Raw genomic sequence first — 20,794 nt, 5'->3', positions numbered from 1 at the left:
GCCCTGCATAGGGCTCCCTGATCGTCGGAGAGTCTGCTTCCCCCTCTCTTTCTCCCCACTATTCCCCTTGCTTGTGCTCTCTCCCTCTCTCTGTCAAATTAATAAAATATTTTTTTAAAAGATTTTATTTATTTGAGAGAGAGAGATCACAAGTAGGCAGAGAGGCGGGAGGGGGAGAGAGAGAGAGAGAGAGGAGGAAGCTCCGTGCCACCGGCTCAGTGGGTTGAGCCTCTGCCTTCGGCTCGGGTCATGATATCAGGGTCCTGGGATCGAGCTGTCTGCTTGGCGGTGAGCCTGCTTCCTCCCCCTCTCTCTGCCTGCCTCTCTGCCTGCTTGTGATCTCTGTCTGTCAAATAAATAAATAAAGTCTTTAGAAAAATAATAAAATAAAAAATAAAAAAGATTTTATTTATTTGTCACACAGAGAGAGCACAAGTAGGTAGAGCGGCAGGCAGAGGGAGATGGAGAAGCAGGCTTCTCAGGGAGCAGGGAGCCCCATGTGGGGCTTGATCCCAGGCCCCTGGGATCATGATCTGAGCTGAAGACAGCCCCTTCACTGACTGAATCACCCAGGCGCCCCAAAGATCCTTTTAATAACATTGCATTAGAGAATGTCTTTGAAAGTCTTTAGCAGAAATCACATGTCTTTTTTTAAAAAATTTGTTTATTTGACAGAGAGAGAGAGAGAGAGATAGTAAGAGAGAGCACAAGCAGGGGGCTGGGAGAGGGAGAGGCAGGCTCCTTGACCAGCAGGGAGCCCAGCACAGGGCTTGATCCCAGGCCCCCTGAGATCTTGACCTGAGCTGAAGGCAGACTCTAAGCTTAACCTACTGAGCCACCCAGACCCCCCAAAATCACATGTCTTTGTACAAGGAGGGATTTCCCTTCACTCAATGCCAACAAGTTGCTGATGGAAATTATGATGTATTTTAACGTTATAGATTTGGTTTGAAACCAAGCAAAAAGTCCAATTACTCTGTGGCAGTGGAAAGAGCTCTGTACTACACTGAGTGTATGTATTCAAATAATCAGGCACATTTTTACACTTTCTCTCTAGATCTTGAAGAATGCTTTTTCTACATTTAAAATTATACAGCATGTGCTTATTCAGACTAATAACTAGGTATTCAAATGATATACTATCACTTGTTCATAATATACCTTGTAGTGAACATTTCCCCTGGTGAAGCCTCATAATTGCTTAAAGAAACCATTCTCGGGCACCTGGGTGGCTCAGTGGGTTAAGCCGCTGCCTTCAGCTCAGGTCATGATCTCAGAGTCCTGGGATCGAGTCCCGCATCGGGCTCTCTGCTCAGCGGAGAGCCTGCTTCCCTCTCTCTCTCTCTTCCTGCCTCTCCATCTACTTGTGATTTCTCTCTGTCAAATAAATAAATAAAATCTTAAAAAAAAAAATTAAAAAAAAAAAAAAAGAAAAAAAAAAAGAAACCATTCTCAGGGGATGCCTGGGTGGCTCAGTGGGTTAGGCTCCTGTCTTTGGCTCAGGTCAGGATCCCAGAGTCCTGGGATCCAGCCCCGTGTCAGGCTCCCTGCTCAGAGGGGAGCCTGCTTTTCCCTCTCCCTTTGCCAGCCGCTACCCTTGCTTGTTATGTCTCTCTCCCTGTCAAGTAAATGAATAGAATATTTTTTTTTTAAAAAAAGAAGCTTTTTTTTTTTTGTTTGTGGACTTTCCAGTATTTATCACCACAATTTCAGAGACAGGAAAGGCTACTACTGATTCCAAATCTGGGGAAAGAGCATTGAAGGAGACAGTGCTGAGTGTCACACTGGGGCTCCTAGCCCTACACCCAGGTAGCGGGGAGGGGGAGGACCAGAGCAGCTGTCTCTTTGCATTAGTTCTTGACCTACCAAGTTTGCTCTTTCGGTGGCCACAACAAGATCTGCCCTCTAGAAACACTGTCGGGTTCACTCAGCCCTGTTCAGGAAGAGAAGAATGTCAATTTAGTTACTGTTGCACTAACACCTAAAACAGTGGCTTTGTGTTACAACAGTAGATTCACTCACAATCCCATAGGTAGGCAATTGGAGTTGGGATCCACTAGCGGAAGGTGCCTCACTTGGACTTTCCTCTGCTCCATCCTGGGGCTGCAGCTAATGAGAGGGTCCGCGCTTGGTGACAGCTGTCATCGGGGAGTGTCTTGGCTCTCCGCCACCCCTACTCTCATCCTCCAGGGGGCCAGGCTAGCTTCCTCATGCGCAGGGCTCAGGGCCCTGCTCCTTCTCTATGGCCAAGGCAGAAACTGCATGGCCCTTGAGGGCTAGGCTCTGGGTCTCCCCCAGTGGCACTTCTGCAGCCTGCTCTTGGTCAGAGCAAGTCACAAGGCTGGCCTTGGTTCAAGGGCTGAGGAAATATGGTCCACCTCTGGATAAGGGAACCGCAAAATTGCATTGCTAAGGGGCATGACGACAGATATGAGGGGACTGTTGGGGGCCTTGTTTTCACAGTTGTGGAGGCTGGAAGTCCAGGGTCAATGTGTCGGCCAATTTGCTTTCTGCTGAAGTCTCTCTCCTTTGCTTGCAAATCGCCTTTTCTCTGTATACACACATCTCTGGTGTCTCTTCCCCTGCTCATAAGGACCCCAGTCCTTTTGGATAAGGGTCCCACCCTTGTGACCTCATTGACCTGTTATCTCCGTAAGGTCCCTCTCCTCAAAGACAGTCCTATTAGGCCTTAGGACCTCAACATACGATTTCAAGGGACACAGTTACGTCCATCGTGTCCTCTTTGCAAACAATCTACGCAGATGCATTTAGTTATAAACTGATTATAAGATGTTTTATCCCAATTAGTTGTTTTCATTTCAACACATGGTTTCTTTCTTCTGGGAAAATATATACTTGGGAAGAGGCCCAGAAGCTGCCCGGCCACTCATGGCACTGGAATCTGGCCCGTATTTTTACTCTTTGAAACCCAAAGGGCTAAGGTATTAGGGCTTTCACAGCAGACATTCAGAGCCTTAAGGAGGGAAGAGAGATTCTGTTTGTTACCTGGCCTCACCCCTGAATATCCTGCACTGCTCTAATTCTTTTATAATTCAAATTTTGCGCAGAAGTTCATCTATTATGAATTAACCAAGGGGAAGAAGCTTTGAAAGGATGATTGTTTATCCTTTAAAAAATTGGCAGGCACCTGGGTGGCTCAGTCAATTAACTGTCTGCCTTCGGCTCAGGTCATGATCCCAGGGTTGTAGGATAGAGCCCCACATCAGGCTCCCTGCTTAGCGGGAGGCCTGTTTTTCCCTCTCCCACTTACCCCTGCTTGTGTTCCCTCTCTTGCTGTGTCTCTCTCTGTCAAATAAACAAATAAAATCTTTTTTTAAAAGATTTTATTTATTTATTTGGCAGACAGAGATCACAAGCAGGCAGAGAGGCAGGCAGAGAGAGGGAGGAGGAAGCAGGCTCTCCGCGGAGCAGAGAGCCCGATGCGGGGCTCGATCCCAGGACCCTGAGTTCATGACCTGAGCGGAAGGCAGAGGCTTTAACCCACTGAGCCACCCAGGCGCCCCAATAAACAAATAAAATCTTAAAAAAAAAATCTTGGGATTCCTGGGTGGCTCAGATGGTTAAGTGCCTGTCTTCTGCTTAGGTAATGATCCCGTGGTCCTGGGATGGAGCCTCACATCAGGCTCCTTGCTCAGCGGGTAATCTTCTCCCTCTGCTGCTCTCCCCCTGCTTGTGGTCTCTCTCTCTAACAAATAAATAAAATCTTTAAAATTAATTAATTATTTAAAATTTTAAAAAAATCCCTGCACCCCAAATGTCCTGGTTGTGCAGCCCTGCCCCACCCCACCCCAGTCCATTGTGTAGTTAGCACCCATGCTCAGCCTGAGTATTTGTAAATGTTGAAAAATAGCTTTCAGTCACAAATTAAAAAAAAAAATCAAAAGTGAAAAAATAGCTTTAAGAGATTTTGCTTCGATTTTTAGAAGACTACCGGTGGCCAAAAATAAATACATTTTTATTTTATTTACTTATTTGACGAGAAATACACAGCAAGAGAAGGAATACAAGCAGGGGGAGTGGGGAGGGAGAATCAGGCTTCCCGTTGAGTAGGGAGCTGGGCTACATCCCAGGGTCCTGGGACCATGACATGAGCAGAAGGCAGGCAGTCTGCTTAAGGATTGAACCACTCAGGTGCCCCAGTAAATAGATTTTAAAACTTCCTGACTAACTCCCAGGACTCCTGCAAGTTATGCTAACACTATGCATATGTGCATATTTATCACCCAATTTCCTGAAAGCTCCATCATTCATAAGATTTTAAACACAACACTCATTGTTTTCCCACAGTTGCCAAACCTAGTAAACACACACAAAACAACTTTTTTTTCTCAAGTTGCTTGTATTCGAGATCTAAACTGTGGTTGCTGGTGAAGAGATCTCTAATTGGAAGGGCTACTGACATACGATGCAAGCTACATTAACTGGAGGTTTTCTTTCAGCATTTTATTTTTTTCAAATGAGCTCATTCCTTTATTCATAAGCTGAAGATTTTCTTTTGTTTCCCTCCGACTTCTTCCATTGTATCACTGTGGGGTGTATTTCTAGAAAGAGATCATAGAGCTATTGCATGTTGGGCTATGCTACTATAACCATTAGGGCCAGATCCCAAACAAATACAATAGGCCTCTTACCAGCAATGGCCCTTGAGTGAGGATACTAAACAGAAGTATGTGTGTTACAAACCCAGCCACCATCAGAAACATTCAGTGATGACAAAGTGCCCGCATTTTAACCCAGCCTTTGATTTGCTCTACCTAGCACCCCAAGCTACCATACACACACTTAAAATCTTAAAATAATGATCAGGGCTGATGCAAAAGCCAGGTTGTTTTCAACAGTGGAAGGAGTGCTGGGCATAGATTTGGAATTTCCAAGCAATCTAAGGGAAATTCCCCCTGACCTGGTAAAGGCAGGGGACTCAGGGTCAGGTTTCCTACAATTGAGGGCATCACGTGAAATTATCAAGTTACTTGCCTTCAGCACGTGACTGACCCAGCACAGTAAACTGAGGCCCCACTCCTCCATCTATATTATCTATATCCCTATGAATCCCGTATTTATAGCCATTTATATGTATTTTATAATGTACGTAATATATACTTATATTTTAATTTACATACGAACATATAATGTAAAAATCGCCAACTTTAAGGCAGGTCACTGGTTATATCGCCTACGATGTATATTAAACAATACGTATCAATCCAACAGTCCTGTCCTCTCCGGCCAGGCCTAATGCTCCAAAACCATCGCTTTGTGTATCGAAAACTGGGTTAAGTATTTATTCTCTTAAACACACTTTGTCAAATCCCTCGCCAGGAGGGACCTTAGCTTCTGTAAACTTTGTACCCATTTGTCAGAGGAGTAAAATCAGTAACTTTGGCACATTGAATATAAAGACCATAAGACTGTCACTCTGCAATTCATGGTATTTAGGGAGAGCCAGAGAGCCCGCACTGCGTCTTAATTTTATTAAACCAACTTCTGAGAGTATTTCCTACATCCCAAATTCAAAAGACCGCCTTTTATTTTGTGTTAACTAGAGAATAAAGGAACGCACGAAAACCCTACTGGGTTTGTTAGAGTTTACAATTTCGAGTTTCCACGGGACGCCACGCCCTGGTGGGTCAGCTCATTAACCCCCAAGGGGAAGCAAAACCTGCCCCTTCTGACCCATCTGACCCACGCTCCCAAATCTCCACAGCCTCGTTTCAGCGGCCGGGCACCGCGGTCTGGCATCCACTGCGCATGCCCCGAGTATGTGACCAATGGGAGCCCGGCGCGCGAGAGGGGAGGTCGGCTATGTTCGTCTCCAAGGCCCAAGGAGAATTCGGTTATCGGCCAATCAGAGCCCACGGCGGTCTCCGACTCCTCACCCGTCAGCCAATTGGGGGCCTGGGTACACTGACCGCGGCTTCTAAGGAATCGAGGTGGGGGCGGTGACAGTGGTTAAGATGGCGGACGTGAGGGAGGAGGGGGGCGCTACCAGAGCGTGAGGCACCCCTGAGGCAGGTGGGAGTCAGGAGGACCGGACGGGAATCTTGGGACAAGCAAGATTCCCTCTCTGTTAGGGATTGAGACAGCTGTCTTAGTCCTCTCCCACAAACGTTATGTTGCCAGGTAGCCGTCCCCTTCCTAGTGGTACGATCTTGGGCGGACTGTTCCATTTCGCATTCCTCCCCAGGCCCGCTGTGGTCCTTTCCAGGCTGCGGCGTTAACCTTCCCGGGGGTTCACAGGGTCAAGGGTGTGGCGTGCGCGGGGGACGTGCTGAGCGGAAAGCAGATACTCCTGGAGTCACACACGTGGAGATTTGGACCCTCGAGGGGTCACACACACCAGGGGTGGACAGTTCTGGTGTCACAGACTAGGGAAGGGACACTTGGGGTCACAAATATTGCGGTCCAGGGAGGTAGCGAGCACCTGTCTAGGGATAGTTGGTGACTTTGAGGGGGGTGGGCAGTGTAGGGACTAGAAGGGACCTTTGGCTACCTGGCTGGCCCAAGGTTAGCAGCCACAAACCTAGAAGGGAGGGGGAGGGCTGGCTGGCAGAGTTTTCCTGCATAGCTTGAGGGAGTGGGGGGGGGGGGAACAAGTGGTGGGTGGGACTTCCAAGGTTGCCAGGGAGGGCACCAGGAACATGTCCACAGCCCTGGAGGAATCCGGCTGGGGCACGGGATGCATCTCTGAGATGGTCTTTGCAGCAAGGAAAAGTAGAGAAACGATCATGGGTAGGTGGTCAGGTGTTCTGGGTCTCTGACCATCCACCAGGGGCGGTGGGACTTGAAAGTGCTACGGGGGAGGGTGAGGAGAGGATTGGGGCGAGGGTGGGAGAAGGCTTGGCTTGAGAAAGGATAGTTCATCCATCCAAGTTACTCAGCTATTTCAGAAAAACAACAATAATGCATAATTATAACATGAACTAATCACTTTGCATGAATTACCTCATTTAGCCTTCCCAACAACCTTAACTGCTATTATCTTCACTTTATGGATGAGAGAAGGGAAGCGCTGAGAGGTTCCCAGACTTTAAAGAGGTCCTTAGTGGGGACACCTGCGTGGCGCAGTTGGTTAAGTGTCTGCCTTTGGCTCAGGTCATGATCCCAGGGTCCTAGGATCGAGCCCCTGGGAATGAGAATGCTCCCCACGTCTCCCTCCTTCCGTAGTGGAGAGTCTGCTTCTCCCTCTTCCTCTGCTACCCGCTCCCCTCACCTGCTTGCATATACATACACTCTCTCTCCCTAAAATAAATAAATAAAATATTTAAAGAGAAAAAAAAAATAGCTCATAAGCGGCACAGCCAGAGCCAGGCTGTAGGGCTCCAGAATCTGTGGTTGGAACCACTGCGCCATTTTTTTTTCTTTTTTGTTAAAGTAAACTCTGCGCCCAAGGTGGGGCTTTAACTCCTGGCTCTAAGATCAAGTCACTGCTCTACCAACTGAGTCAGCCGGGTGCCCCACCACTGAGCCATCCTTATCTTTCCAGTTGTCTCGCTTTTCTGTGCGCCCCCATCCTCACTCCACCCCTACCAGAACTAGAAGTCAGCCCCTCTCCTGAGCACCCCTAAAAAGGCACCCACTTGCCCATGGCAACCATGAACGTTTTAGACATCTCCATGTGAGAGGCTGGTCTCTTCAGTGTCCTAGTTCTTCTCTTCCCCCTTCCCGCAGGCAGGAGGGGGGTGAAGAGAGGACAGTAAATCGCAGCACAGATAGCTGGGCTGTAGCATGATTATCCCACAAATACTGACTGATCTGCGTGTAGGTCTTGTGCCGGGGTGGTTGGCATGTGGCAATGAACGAGACAGACAAGGGTCATGTTCCTTCCTGGCCTGGGGGTGTGTTTGGGAAATTCCTGGCTGGCAGATTTTGGTTGTCATGGTGATGGGGGTGCTCCACCTTTGAATGGGCAAGGGCCTAGGATGCTGGGGTACAGCCCCACATCATCAAGACTTGTAATGTACCCGAATGTCATTCCAGGATGGTCAAAGGGTTGGGTCAGGGGGTTGGGCACTGCTGGTTCCTTCAGCCTGTCCTTAGGGAGCACCCTTCAGTCAGGGGTCCATGGGAGGTGGGGGGTGGTAAGGGGAAGAGAAGGATGGTGTGGCAAAGGAAATGTAGCCATCTTGTCTCAGCTTGGTCCTAGAGGACAGCAGGAGGCCCCTACGTGTGCCCACATCTCTGTGGCCTCAGTCGTGGGCTAGGACCAAAGTGTGGGAGACAGCCCCATGTCTTAGCACTGACTGTGTCTTATTTCCTACTCAGGGCTTGAGATGTGTCAGGCAGGATCTTGTAGGCAATATCCTCTTGGAATAAAGCAAAATAAGCACAGGATATAAACAGGAAATGGTTTTCCATCTGGTGAACCTAGGGCAGGGGGGTGGGGGGGGAGGAGGAGGTAGTGGAGGCACATCAGGATGGTCTGAGTTACGGGTAGATCCTGGTTCTTGGGGCTGGGCTTTCTGGGTATTCACTGGCTTACTAAGAAGTAAGCTCTAACTGCTGCTCCCCGCTGTGGCAGACTGACTCATATTCAACCTAATCTCCTGCTGAGAACCATAAAAGCTAAATTAAGGTTCTTGTTCTTGTTTTTAAATCTCTTTGAAGGCCCTGGAGAGCAAATTACCTTTGAGGTCTTCACGTCACCAAAGACTGTCATGCAGTGCGGAAAAGCAAGAATCGATGGGGATACGTAAAAGTGACATAAGCCAGCTCCTGATTCTTGATGCAGGTCTGCGAAGTAATTTAATAATCTGGGTAATATGAAAAAGGATTACTAAAGCACTATGTTCCAGGGTGGGGCGACTCATTCCTGTTAGGGACCAAAATAACAAAACTCTAGTTTTTTTAGTTAGAGAAAAGTATACATTTTAAACCTGTCTGCTACTTAGAAGAACAGGAAATATATAACTTTTTAAAAAAAGATTTATTGATGGGCATCTGGGTGGCTTAGTCTATTAAGCATCTGTCTTTGACTCAGGTCGGGACCCAGATGTCCTGGGATTGAGTCGCACATCGGGTTTCGGGAGTCTGCTTCTTTTTTAAAAATATTTTTATTTTAGGAGTGCCTGGGTGGCTTAGTGGGTTAAAGCCTCTGCTTTGGCTCAGGTCATGATCCCAGGGTCCTGGGATCGAGCCCCACATCGGGCTCTCTGCTCAGCAAGGAGCCTGCTTCCTCCATCTCTCTCTCTCTGCCTGCTTCTCTGCCTACTTGTGATCTCTGTCAAATAAATAAAATAAAAATCTTTTTTAAATATTTTATTTATTTATAAAATAAATAAATAATTTATTTATAAATAAAATAAAAATCTTTTTTAAAGATTTTATTTATTTATTTGACAGAGATCACAGGTAGGCAGAGAGGCAGGCAGAGAGAGGAAAGGAAGCAGGTTCCCTGTTGAGCAGAGAGCTCCATCCCAGGACCCTGGGATCATGACCTGAGCCAAAGGCAGAGGCTTTAACCCACTGAGCCACCCAGGCGCCCCATGGGAGCCCTTCTCCCTCTGCCGGCTTCTCCCCCTACCTGCTTCTCCCCCTGCTTGTGCTCTCTCGCTGTTAAATAAATAAATACCTTTACAAGTTTTTTAAAAAATTTATTATTTATTTATTCATTCAGTTGAGAGAGAAAGAGAAGCAGAGGGAGAAAGAAACGTAAGTAAACCTCGAGTTGAGCATGGAGCCCCATAGGGAGCTTGATCCCACGACTCCGAGATCATGACCTGAGGTGAAACCAAGAGTCAGACACGCAACGGAATGTGCCAAAATATATAACTTTTTTTTTAAGTTTATTTATTTATTTATTTGACAGAGAGAGATTAAAAGTAGGCAGAGGCAGGCAGAGAGAGAGAGGAGGAAGCAGGCTCCCCGCTGAGCAGAGAGCCCGATGCGGGACTCGATCCCAGGACCCTGAGATCATGACCTGAGCCGAAGGCAGCGGCTTAATCCACTGAGCTACCCAGGCGCCCCACAATATATAACTTTTAAATGTTAACTTAAAAAACAACCAGCAAATGTAGCAGAAGCTTAAGCCCCTCCCCCTGCTATAAACTTAAGGGAGACAGATCTAGGGGCAGAGAAGGAAAAAGGAGGAAGAGGGATAAGGAAAGACAGAGAAGGAGCAGAAGAATTTTCTCTCTGGCCCCGATGTGGCCCTTGACAGATTAGGAATCATTTCTTGGGGCGCCTGGGTGGCTCAGTGGATTAAACCGCTGCCTTCGGCTCAGGTCATGATCTCAGGGTCCTGGGATCGAGTCCCGCATCAGGCTCTCTGCTCAGCAGGGAGCCTGCTTCCTCCTCTCTCTCTCTGTCTGCCCGCCTCTCTGCCTACTTGTGATCTCTGTCTGTCAAATAAATAAGGAATCATTTCTCACGTAATTGGCCTCTACTCCACCATTCACAAGCTTGGTGATCTTGGGCATGTTAGCTAACTTCCCTGGGCCTCAGCTTCCTTATTAGTAAAATGGGGATAAGAGTAATGTTTACCTCATGCGGTCATCTGTGAGGGTGAAATGAGTTAATAAATGTAAGGCACTTAGAAAAAAATCAGAAAACACTAAATCACTAATCCCTCACTGATTCCTTCAGTAGATGTTTATTGAGTGTCTAGTTTGTGCCAGATATCGGAGATAGGCTTGGTACCTGGCAGGAGAACAATAAACAGCATGAAAATGAATGAATGTGATGGCTTTTTAAGGAAGAAAGCAGGGCCTTGCCCCACGAACAGGCTGGAAGATGCTCCAGGCCCAGACGTACGAAACCGCCTGGTGAGTTGTAGGTACGGAAGCTGAGTTGTGAGAAGGGGAGGGAGGAATTGCCACTCTGGAATGAGCTTCGAGCCAGGTTTCTGGGCAGAACCGTGAGTCCCATCTTGAGAAGTGCCATTTGCCTTCAGGTACCTGGGGATGGCAGTTGCACCCCAGACTTGCTCAGCTCCCCCAGACTGCTGTATGTGGCTGGGAGCTTCCTGTCCGCAAACGGTAAACCAAGGCCCAGGGAGGTGTGAGGACTGAGGGAACAGTTGGGGGAACAGTCTGGCATCATCTGGTCAAGTTGGAGATAGGCAAACCCTACAAACCTACCCCTACCCCCTGATTCCCCTCCCGAGTGTATGCCTGCCTGTGCGGACCAGGAGATGTGTAAGGGAGCAAAAGCCAGGAATAGCCCAAACATTTGTTATTAGGACAATACAAATAAACAAATTATACAAACAATGGAATACTGTGGGGCGCCTGGGTGGCTCAGTGGGTTAAAGCCTCTGCCTTCAGCTCAGGTCATGATCCCAGGGTCCTGGGATCTGAGCCTCTCTGCTCAGCAGGGAGCCTGCTTCTCCCCCTCTCTCTCTGCTTGCCTCTCTGCCTACTGTGATCTCTGTCTGTCAAATAAATTTTAAAAATCTTAAAAAAAAACCCACAATGGAATACTGTGTAGCAGTGAAAAGGAATGGTCATTGTTACAGGCAGATACAGATCAGAGAGAAGGCACAGAGCACAGTGATGGAAAGTGTGACTCCGGACCCAGCCGGCCTGGCTTGGGATCCAGACTCTGCCACTTGCTAGCTGGGAGCTACTGGGAAAATCAGCGTGCCTCAGTTCTCTCACTTCCCACTAGCAAATGGACCCAGGAAGAGTGTATGTCCCATAGGCTATTAGGAGGATTTAAGGGGGTCAGTATTTACAGAGGTCAGAACACTGTCTGGGACATATGTTCAGTGGCTTCCATCAGTGTTGGATAAACGTAGGATGTTGTGTGGGGGAAAAAAAAAAGCAAGACTCTGAAGATTCCAGACTTTTATTTTATTTTTTAAGAATTTATTTATTAGGATGCCTGGGTGGCTCAGTTGGTTAAGTGGCTGCCTTCGGCTCAGGTCATGATCCCAGCATCCTGGGATGGAGTCCCACATCAGGCTCCTTGCTCGGCAGGGAGCCTGCTTCTCCCTCTGCCTCCAACCTGCCACTCTGTCTGCCTGTGCTTGCACTCTGTCTCTCTCTCTCTACCAAATAAATAAAATCTAAAAAAAAAAAAAAAGAAAGAATGAAAAAGAATTTATTTATTTATGGGCGCCTGGGTGGCTCAGTGGGTTAAAACCTCTGCCTTCAGCTCAGGTCATGATCCCAGGGTCCTGGGATCGAGCACCACATTGGGTTCCCTGCTCAGCGGGGAGACTGCTTCCCTTCCTCTCTCTCTACCTGCCTCTCTGCCTTCTTGTGATCTCTGTCTGTCAAATAAATAAATAAAATATTTAAGAAAAAAGAATTTATTTATTTGTCACACACAGAGAGAGCACAATTAGGGCGAGGGGAAGAAGTAGGCTCCCTGGATATGGGGCTCGATCCCAGTACCCTGGGATCCTGACCTGAGCTGAAGGCCACTGCTTAACCAACTGAGCCACCCAGGTACCCCAAGAATCCAGACTTTTTAAAAGGTTCAAAAGCAATTAGGATTAAATAAGACGTTGCCTGAAGGGATGAGAAGCAGAAAGTGATTTGGGAACTGTGGGGAAGCAGGGGTAAGGGATGGGGAAGTGTGCTGGGTGCCCGAGCATTGCTGGGGGTCTCAGGAGAGAGGTGGGATCCCAGCCCCTCACAATGTCATTAGAGGAAAAGTTTTAACCCAGTAACCCTTCCGCATGAGGGGCTATGGGCCTCAGGCCCAGACCAGCTGGATGCTTTGGGGAGGAAGGAGGCTGCCCAGCCCCCCAACTGCTCCCCACCATTGTGTCCTCCAGCAGAAGTGCAGCAGTGGCCTGGCCTTTGCTCCCAGCCAATCAGAGGAAGAGGGACATGAGCCAGTCCGAGGGAGATGGGCCTCAGGGAGTAAGAAAGAAGGAGGAGGACATGAGCTGGCCCAAAAGATGGGTCTTAACCAGCCAAATGGAGGAGGGCCCCTTCCTAAGGGAGGAGGGTCCGAGCCTGTCCTAGGGAGGGAGGAGGAGGCCAGGCCCACCCAGAGGCCCCTGGAGGACTTGTTTCCCTTGTGGTTTTTTGTACTTCCTGTTCCCCTGCGCACTGCGGAAGTTCCTCTTCTTACCCTGCACCCAGAGCCTGGCTGAAGAGGACAAGGGCAGGAGGCACCATGAGTGGGGGCCCTGTGGGAGGCAGGTCTGGGGGTCGCGGAGGACCAGGGGTTCAGCAGAACATACCCTCCACACTGCTCCAGGACCACGAGAACCAGCGACTCTTCGAGATGCTGGGTCGGAAATGCTGGGTGAGCTGGGGATCTCCTGGCCCTCCCTGTCTCCCTCCCTTTCCTCCTCTTCTGCCTCCTCATCTTCCCCATCCTTCTCCTTTCCTCCACTTTCTTTCCCTCTTCCGGTCTTCTTCCCTTCTCCATCATTTCCCCTCCTAAAACCCACTTACCTCCCGTTCACCAATCCCAGGAAGATCTCGGTTGCGATGCCTATCTACTTTCCCTCTGGCTGCGGCTCTTCCCTGAGAGCCAGAACAGCCGTGGACAAGGAAGAACTAGACCTTCTGGCTAACCAGATTCCCCTGAGCCCTGCTCTTCCTTCCCAGACACTGGCCACTGCCGTTGTTCAACTGTACCTGGCATTGCCTCCCGGAGCTGAACACTGGACCAAGGAGCACTGTGGGGCTGTGTGCTTCGTGAAGGATAACCCCCAGAAGTCCTACTTCATCCGTCTTTATGGCCTTCAGGTGATCCCCATCCCCCTTGCTGGATGTGCAAACCAATTTTCAACTCACAAATCCAGATCTGTGTCCAAAGCCCCAAGGCCTTGGACAGATCAGTGAACCCCTGAGCCCCAGAACCAAAGACTTCATCCAGATGTCAAACTCTGCTTTGACTTTCTTTGTCTTTGATGATTGACCCCAGAATCCCCAGGTCAAGACCTATAATCCCCAACTATTAGTATAGCTCCCAAATCTAATCTGTTTTATGAATTTAAAAAAATGAGCACTATACTTTTACCTGAACCTCAAATCCGTTCTAAACTCAAGCTTTTGGGTCCCAGAAATCCCCCATCAAAATTTCTGGACCCTAAATGTTTGCCTAGCTGCTAAGCCATAGCTCTGTTTCTTAAATGTCAGATTGCATGTACCTTGACTGAATCCTCCACCCCCAGAACTTTTGGGTCTGTGTGTCTGAACCTCAAATCTGAATACCAGCTCCTAGTACTGGAGCCCTACTTGCCCAAATGAAGGCCCCCGCCTAAAGGAAGGGTGTAAGATGAAGTCTGTGAATGGGCTCAGTTTCCTAGGACTGGAGCCCTAAATCCTCCTATTCAAGCCCACAAGTCTCACCTCTAGGGCCTTGAACCCCAACTCCCCATCCCTGACTGTATATCTAACTCCCATACTGTACCCCAACCCTCCACACCTGACATCTAGACCCCCCAACTCTCTGACAATAAGCTGGAGGTCTCTTATCTGATCCTGGGGCACCAAATTAGGACACTGTTCTCCTTGCCCAGATAACAGAGGCCTGCCACTCAGGGCAAGTCTTTGTGCTAATGCGCTCCCCGCCCCCCCGGATCTTTCCAGACTGGCCGTCTGCTCTGGGAACAAGAGCTGTACTCACAGCTGGTCTACTCTACTCCTACCCCCTTCTTCCACACCTTTGCTGGAGATGTGAGTGACCCCTCAATCCCTGGGCCCCAGGTGGGATGTGGGGAGGAGATGGGAAAGGTGCTGGGTGGGGGGGGGCCTGGAAGGCTATTGAGCCCAAGATGTCTGCAGGCCTGCCAGGCAGGGCTGAACTTTGCAGACGAGGGCGAGGCTCAGGTCTTCCGGGCCCTGGTGCAGGAGAAGATCCAAAAAAGGAATCAGAGGCAAAGTGGAGGTGAGGAGGCTTTCGGGGTGGAAAGGAGGTTGGGCGGAAGTGTGTGAAGAGTAGGGAGCTAGAAAAGCCCCTCTTATGGTTCCGGTTCCCAGTCCACCTGTCTCCCCACAGACAGACGCCAGCTACCCCCACCACCGGCGCCAGCCAATGAAGGTGAGTCCTCAAGTTCAAGGAGGGCACTAAGGGGATAGCCCAGGAAACTGTAGCAGAGTTGTAATAGCCCTCTACCCATTCCATCTTTCCAGAGAGAAGAGGAGGGCTCCCACCCCTGCCCCCACACCCAGGTGGAGACCAAGGGGGTGAGTGCTGATTCTTCCCTGTGTCTCTGGGTGGACAGGTGGGTGGGTGAGTAGATGGACAGATGGGTGTGTAGTGGGTGGATGGACAAGTAGTTGGGAGAGTGCAGAGATAAGTGGGCAAAAGGGTGGGTGGAAGGTGGGTGGATAGATGGTTGAGTGGAGGATGAATTGATGGGAAGATGAAAACATCAATGTACAGATGTGTAGGTGAATGAGTATGTGGATATATGGATGAATGGACGGATGGATGTTAGTTAACGAATAAGTGAATGAATTGAACAGTGAATAAATGAATAACTAACCCAACATTTCAATTGGTGAAGAAAGCAATGACTGACTGAATGAATGAATAATTTAATTAATTGGTCAATGACCCATGAACGAATGAATCAATACTTAAGCGATCAGATGAGTGAATGAATAAAGAAATGAATTGGTGAAGGTAAGAATGGTTTGTGGAACCCACCCATCCACTTCTCCATAAGCCCTAATTGGACCCTTCACCTACTCCCTCCATGACCACCAGACACACACAGATTCCCCCAACACTTGTCCTGTCTCTTTCCCCTATGCTTTGGCTGGTAGGTGAGTAGGTCAATGGCTCAATCACCCTATTTTCCCCACAGGCCCAGCATCTGGCCAACTGTCCCTGGGGCTAGTAACAGTGGACATCCAGAACCCTGACATCACGAGTTCCCGATACCGTGGGCTCCCAGCGCCTGGGCCTGGCCCAGCTGATAAGAAACGCTCGGGGAAGAAGAAAATCAGCAAGGCCGATATTGGTGCACCAAGTGGATTCAAGTGAGAACCTCTCCCCACTAGTCCTACCAGTCCCTGTTGGTGGGGGCAGATGAAAAGATGGACAGGAAGAGAGCTGGGTGGATGGAAGAATGGCATGGTTGGGTGCGTGGGTGGATAGACGAGTGGATAGGTGGGTGGGTACGAGGCCAGGTCTAGGGAGAAGCAAGCAAGGCACCAAAGTTGCAAAATATATAGAGGCAGTTACTCTAAGGGTCATGCAACTGCAATTCATCACTCTTTGAGAGTGAGGGGCTCCTTAAATTTTGCATCCTAGACACCTCACTTGCTTCACCTTACTCGCACCCTGGGTGGGCTGATAGGTGAGTGGATGGGTGGGTGGTAGATGAGTGGTTGGATGAATGTTGAATGAATGAATGAATGAATGGATGGATGCATGCATGCATGCATGAATTAGTTGATTGGGAAATGAATGGGTAAGTGGTTGGATGGATGGGTGGATGGGTAAATGGGAGGTGGGAGGGTGAGTGGACAGATGGATGGATATCTGGTTGGTTCACAGAGAAAGTGGATGGGGATGAATAGGGCCAGATGCATGGATGAATGGATAGTTCAGTGGATCAGTAGAAGTGTATGGATGAACAGGCAGGCAAAAGAGTGGATGAATTGACAGGTGGGCACACGGGTAGATGGACAAGTGTGTGTGAAGACAGGTGGGCAGACAAATGAGTAAACAGATGTATGTGGGCAGATGAGTAGGAAGACAAATAGACGAGAGATCGGTGTTCTGACAGGTGAATGCAAATGGCTAGGTGGACAAATGGATGTGTGAAAGGTTGGTAGAAAAAGGGGTGGATGGACAGTTGGGCATTACAACCCATGGACCCCTTCTAATTCCATCACTACTGTTCTCATTCAGTCACTCATTCACTCACTTAGGACTCATCTATTCATTCTGGCCTCTCAGAGGCCCTCTGGGGAGGGGGAGGGCAAGAGGGCTTCACTAGGAAGGAAGGGAAGGAAGGGGAATGGGGCTTCACTGGGATCTCCTCACCTCCCCCAGACATGTCAGCCACGTGGGGTGGGACCCCCAGAATGGATTTGACGTGAGTAATTCCAAAGACCCCTTGACCCATTTGACTACCCACCTACCCTTCCATAGTCCACTGGCTCAGACCTACTTCCAGACTCCAACCCCTTTTACATTCCTCTCAGATACCCCTGTGGGGTAGATGGACCCAGTGATAATCGGTGCCCCTCCCCTCCCTGCCTTATTCCCCCACCCCTGCCCTGGCCTTCTTCCTCTTGGGCAGGTAAACAACCTGGACCCAGACCTGCGGAGTCTGTTCTCCAGGGCAGGCATCAGTGAGGCCCAGCTCACAGATGCTGAAACCTCCAAACTCATCTACGATTTCATTGAGGACCAGGGTGGCCTGGAGGCTGTGCGGCAGGAAATGAGGCGTCAGGGTGAGCACCCCCTTTCTTCTCCGTCCCCAGTAGCTTTTTCCTAAGAAATACACTGTAGTCGCTCAGTCCTCATGAAAACCCTTACACTGTTTGAATCAGGAGTTGGTCACTTGGGGTTCCTGTGTTGCAAGTGAGCAAAATTGAGGCTCTGAAGATAGCTAACAGTACCTCTGTGTTATCTCCCCCCCTTCAGAGCCTCTTCCACCTCCCCCACCGCCGTCCAGAGGAGGAAACCAGGCTCCCCGGCCCCCCACTATGGGGAGCAACAAGGGTCGTTCTGGTCCACTGCCTCCTGTACCTTTGGGAGGTGCTCCGCCCCCACCAACTCCCCGGGCACCCCCACCCCCAGGCCGAGGGGGCCCTCCACCACCACCCCCTCCAGCCACTGGACGTTCTGGACCACCACCCCCTCCACCCCCTGGAGCTGGAGGGCCCCCTGTGCCTCCACCCCCACCCCCACCGCCCCCACCCCCCAGCTCTGGGGATGGGCCAGTCCCTCCCCCACCTCCTGCTCTGGGGCCTGTGGGGAACCTGGCCCCTGGTGGAGGTCGGGGGGCGCTTTTGGATCAAATCCGCCAGGGAATTCAGCTGAACAAGGTGAAGACGGGTGAGAGGGAGGATTGGGGGTGTCTGGGACTTGGGTGTCAGACTTGGGTGTCAGTCAGGATATCTGGGGCAGGGCTGAGACTGACAGAGGTCCCAGGCTTTTGGGGTTTCAATGACAGGGTGCAGAGGGCAGTGGGGAGAGGCTGGCTGGGAACCCTGAAAGTGACTGGAGTGTATGAGAGTGGGAATAACGTGGGAGGAGCAGGGAGGAGTGCTCCCATCATGGGCCTTGAGCCAACATCTGTGCTGGACCCTCCTTGCTGCAGACGCCTGGGGCCCCCGAGAACTCAGCACTGCAGCCCGCGCCTCAGAGCTCAGAGGGGCTGGTGGGAGCCCTGATGCACGTGATGCAGAAGAGAAGCCGAGCCATCCACTCTTCAGGTGACAGCCTGCCCACTGCCAGGATGGCGCGCCCGCTCCCGGGGGCCAGTGTGGGCTGAAAAACAACCCCCCCAGTTACCAACTGTGGTGACCGCCACCCCATTGTGACTCTGTTATCAATCTCCTTTTTTGGCAGTGTTAACATTGTCATCATGGAACAATCCTATGATTCACTCTTTTTTTGATGATGACATTAATGTTGACATTAACATAAACATATTGCAGAGCATGTCTGCAATATTAATAGGAATACCAGACGCAGGAAGCGTTACCATTAGCCCATAGGTGATGCTGTTCTAAGGAACCTCACCGTGGACAATAAAATTAACTTGAACTCCAGGAGTCAGTAGAGGGACCCGAGCTGATAATGTGGTGATAATACCATAACCAACCCAACGTTTCTGTAATAACGTTGACATTTGTCCCCTGATGTGGCAACACTATTGCCATTATGAGACAATTAGAGGAGGGGAATGTGAACCTCAACCTATTACTGGCGATAGTAATTCACGTTAATCCCAGGATACGTCTGCAAGATTAGTATGAATCTGCTCCATGATGATTATTTTCACAAACCTCATCTTTTTACAGTGAGATCCTCGATAACCTGGGATGGGTCAGTAACATTAACATTAGCCTGCTATAAAACAGTGATATTGTAAAGTACTCTGCCTCTGCTAATAATACTTGAATCCACCCCATTAAGTGACAAACCGAACATTAACCCCTGCGTGATAGTGATATCCCAAGTAACCACGTTTTTGACAATGAGATTGACTTCCATTCCAACTCCAGCCCACACCCTAAATCTCCTGCCTCTGAGGGGCCCCTCCCTCATTCAGCTGCATGGGCCCCCAGGATGCCACAGCCCCCCCAGAGCCCTGAGTCTTGATCTCTCAAATCCCAGGAACTTCACCCCACCCCGGGCCTTTGAACCCTTCTGCCCATCCTGAGTCCTACTTTCTCTCTCCCTCCAGACGAAGGGGAGGACCAGGCCGGCGACGAGGATGAGGACGACGAGTGGGACGACTGAGTCAACCACCCCACCTGTTCTGAGCCTTCTCTCCTGGCAGCTGCTGCTTGGTGCCCCGACTCCTGGCCTCCAGGCCTCTCAGGCCCTGTTTGTTTCCCGCCAACCCTTCCAATGCAGTTAATTCTGACTAGCAGTAGCTAGGGCCCCTTTATATACAGACTATTTCGGTTCTCCTCACATTAAGGATTTTGAAACCAAAATAAAATAACTGTCTTTTTGTTTCTCCAAGTCTCATTTGGTTTATATTCCAAATGTGGAAATGTGGGGTCTTTTATCCCCAAAGTCTCTTTTATTCATCTCTCCCATTTCATTTATTTTATTCACTCATTTGTTTCCTTATTTCTTTCTTTCTTTCTGCCCTTCTTTCTTTCTACAAACATTTGTTGCCAGATGCTACTTTTGGGGCTGGAGCTAAAGCAGCAGGAAGAAAATCTAGTGACACTCACATTCTAGTGGGGGAGACAGATATGAAACCAGGGATCAAATAGAAATTAAAGATAGTTACAGATTGTGACAAGTGCTGTGATATGCTGAGGGGGAACGGCCTTCTGATGGAACATTCAGGGAAAGTCACCAGGATGCCATGACAGCTGTGCAGAACCTAAAGAGAGGGGAGTCAGCCAGTAAATCTTTGGGGGGAGGATATTCCAGGCAGTAGGAACAGCCTGTGCAAAGGCCCTGTGTTGGGGAAAACTTGGTGTGAGGTTGAACATGGTGAATAAGCAGGAATTATTTATTCATTTACTTACTTTGTTATTAAAAAAAAAAAAGTCCAATCAACACAATATTAGATCAAGAAAATACTCAGTGGTCAGACTTACTCTCCATGCACACAACTCATACACCAGGATCCTGATGGGCAGGACCCCTCTCTCGATTTTAAAATTTGGTTCTGCCCAGTTCTCAGCACAAACCCAAGTCCCGGCCAGTGGCAATGGAAGAGGCAAAGACTTGTACATATTGGCTCTAGAACCTAGACAAGATGCCCCGCCTCTAAGCCTCAGTTTCTTCATCTCTACAACAGCGGTAACAATATGTAACTGATTTCCAACTCAGATCCCATTGGGTTCCCCCTCCTCTTCTAGGATCCAGAAAAAAATGAACAACTCAAAACTGTCCCTGGTGTCTAAAGCTATTTGCAAGGGAGTGATAGAAGCCTCAGCACATGAGAGCCTTAGCAGAGGATTCTACTCCTTTCCATTTCTGAAATCTGGTGGATTCAAACCCTCAGGTATCCTGCCTTTAGAGGAGGAGGAGGAGGGGAGTGGGGAGAAAGATAACAGTGAGGAGGAATCCTGAAAGGACAGGCTACATCCATCTGCAAGACCAGTGGAAGAATTTTGAGCCATCGGTGGTTCAGGCTGGGGGTTAGGGGAGGGAGCAAAGGAGAGGCAGGGCCAGGGTGGAGGTGTGGGAGGTGGGAGCTGGCTTTTCT

The 20,794-nt window shown here is 49.3% G+C and overlaps 1 protein-coding gene across 2 annotated transcripts; it reads left to right on the top strand.

Annotated features, from left to right (window-relative positions):
- Positions 1 to 13,027: 13,027 nt before the first annotated feature.
- WAS (WASP actin nucleation promoting factor) lies at positions 13,028 to 19,587 on the top strand. Of its 2 annotated transcripts, none has more exons than XM_004755026.3 (12): positions 13,028 to 13,221; positions 13,530 to 13,670; positions 14,517 to 14,603; positions 14,712 to 14,814; positions 14,926 to 14,967; positions 15,060 to 15,113; positions 15,740 to 15,914; positions 16,936 to 16,978; positions 17,186 to 17,339; positions 17,533 to 17,936; positions 18,212 to 18,326; positions 19,304 to 19,587. In XM_004755026.3, exons 1-12 carry the CDS (start codon positions 13,090 to 13,092, stop codon positions 19,357 to 19,359), a joined length of 1,506 nt encoding a protein of 501 aa, XP_004755083.1. In that variant the 5' UTR covers positions 13,028 to 13,089; the 3' UTR covers positions 19,360 to 19,587. The 2 variants fall into 2 exon arrangements, with proteins under 2 accessions (XP_004755083.1, XP_012912981.1); XM_013057527.2 differs by having other exon boundaries at positions 17,533 to 17,946.
- Positions 19,588 to 20,794: the final 1,207 nt, after the last annotated feature.

The sequence above is a fragment of the Mustela putorius genome, unplaced genomic scaffold (genome assembly GCF_011764305.1).
Source record: "Mustela putorius furo isolate JIRA1106 unplaced genomic scaffold, ASM1176430v1.1 tig00003903_pilon_pilon_pilon, whole genome shotgun sequence".
NCBI classification, from domain to species: domain Eukaryota; kingdom Metazoa; phylum Chordata; class Mammalia; order Carnivora; family Mustelidae; genus Mustela; species Mustela putorius.
This window is presented reverse-complemented; position numbering and strand designations above follow the sequence as displayed.

Coding starts and splice junctions, on each gene's coding strand:
- WAS (XM_004755026.3), top strand. CDS start 13,090: ATGAGTGGGGGCCCTGTGGGAGGCAGGTCTGGGGGTCGCGGAGGACCA. Junction 17,340..17,532: donor GCAGGAAATGAGGCGTCAGG/GTGAGCACCCCC, acceptor CCCCCCCTTCAG/AGCCTCTTCCACCTCCCCCA. Junction 17,937..18,211: donor AGGGAATTCAGCTGAACAAG/GTGAAGACGGGT, acceptor TCCTTGCTGCAG/ACGCCTGGGGCCCCCGAGAA.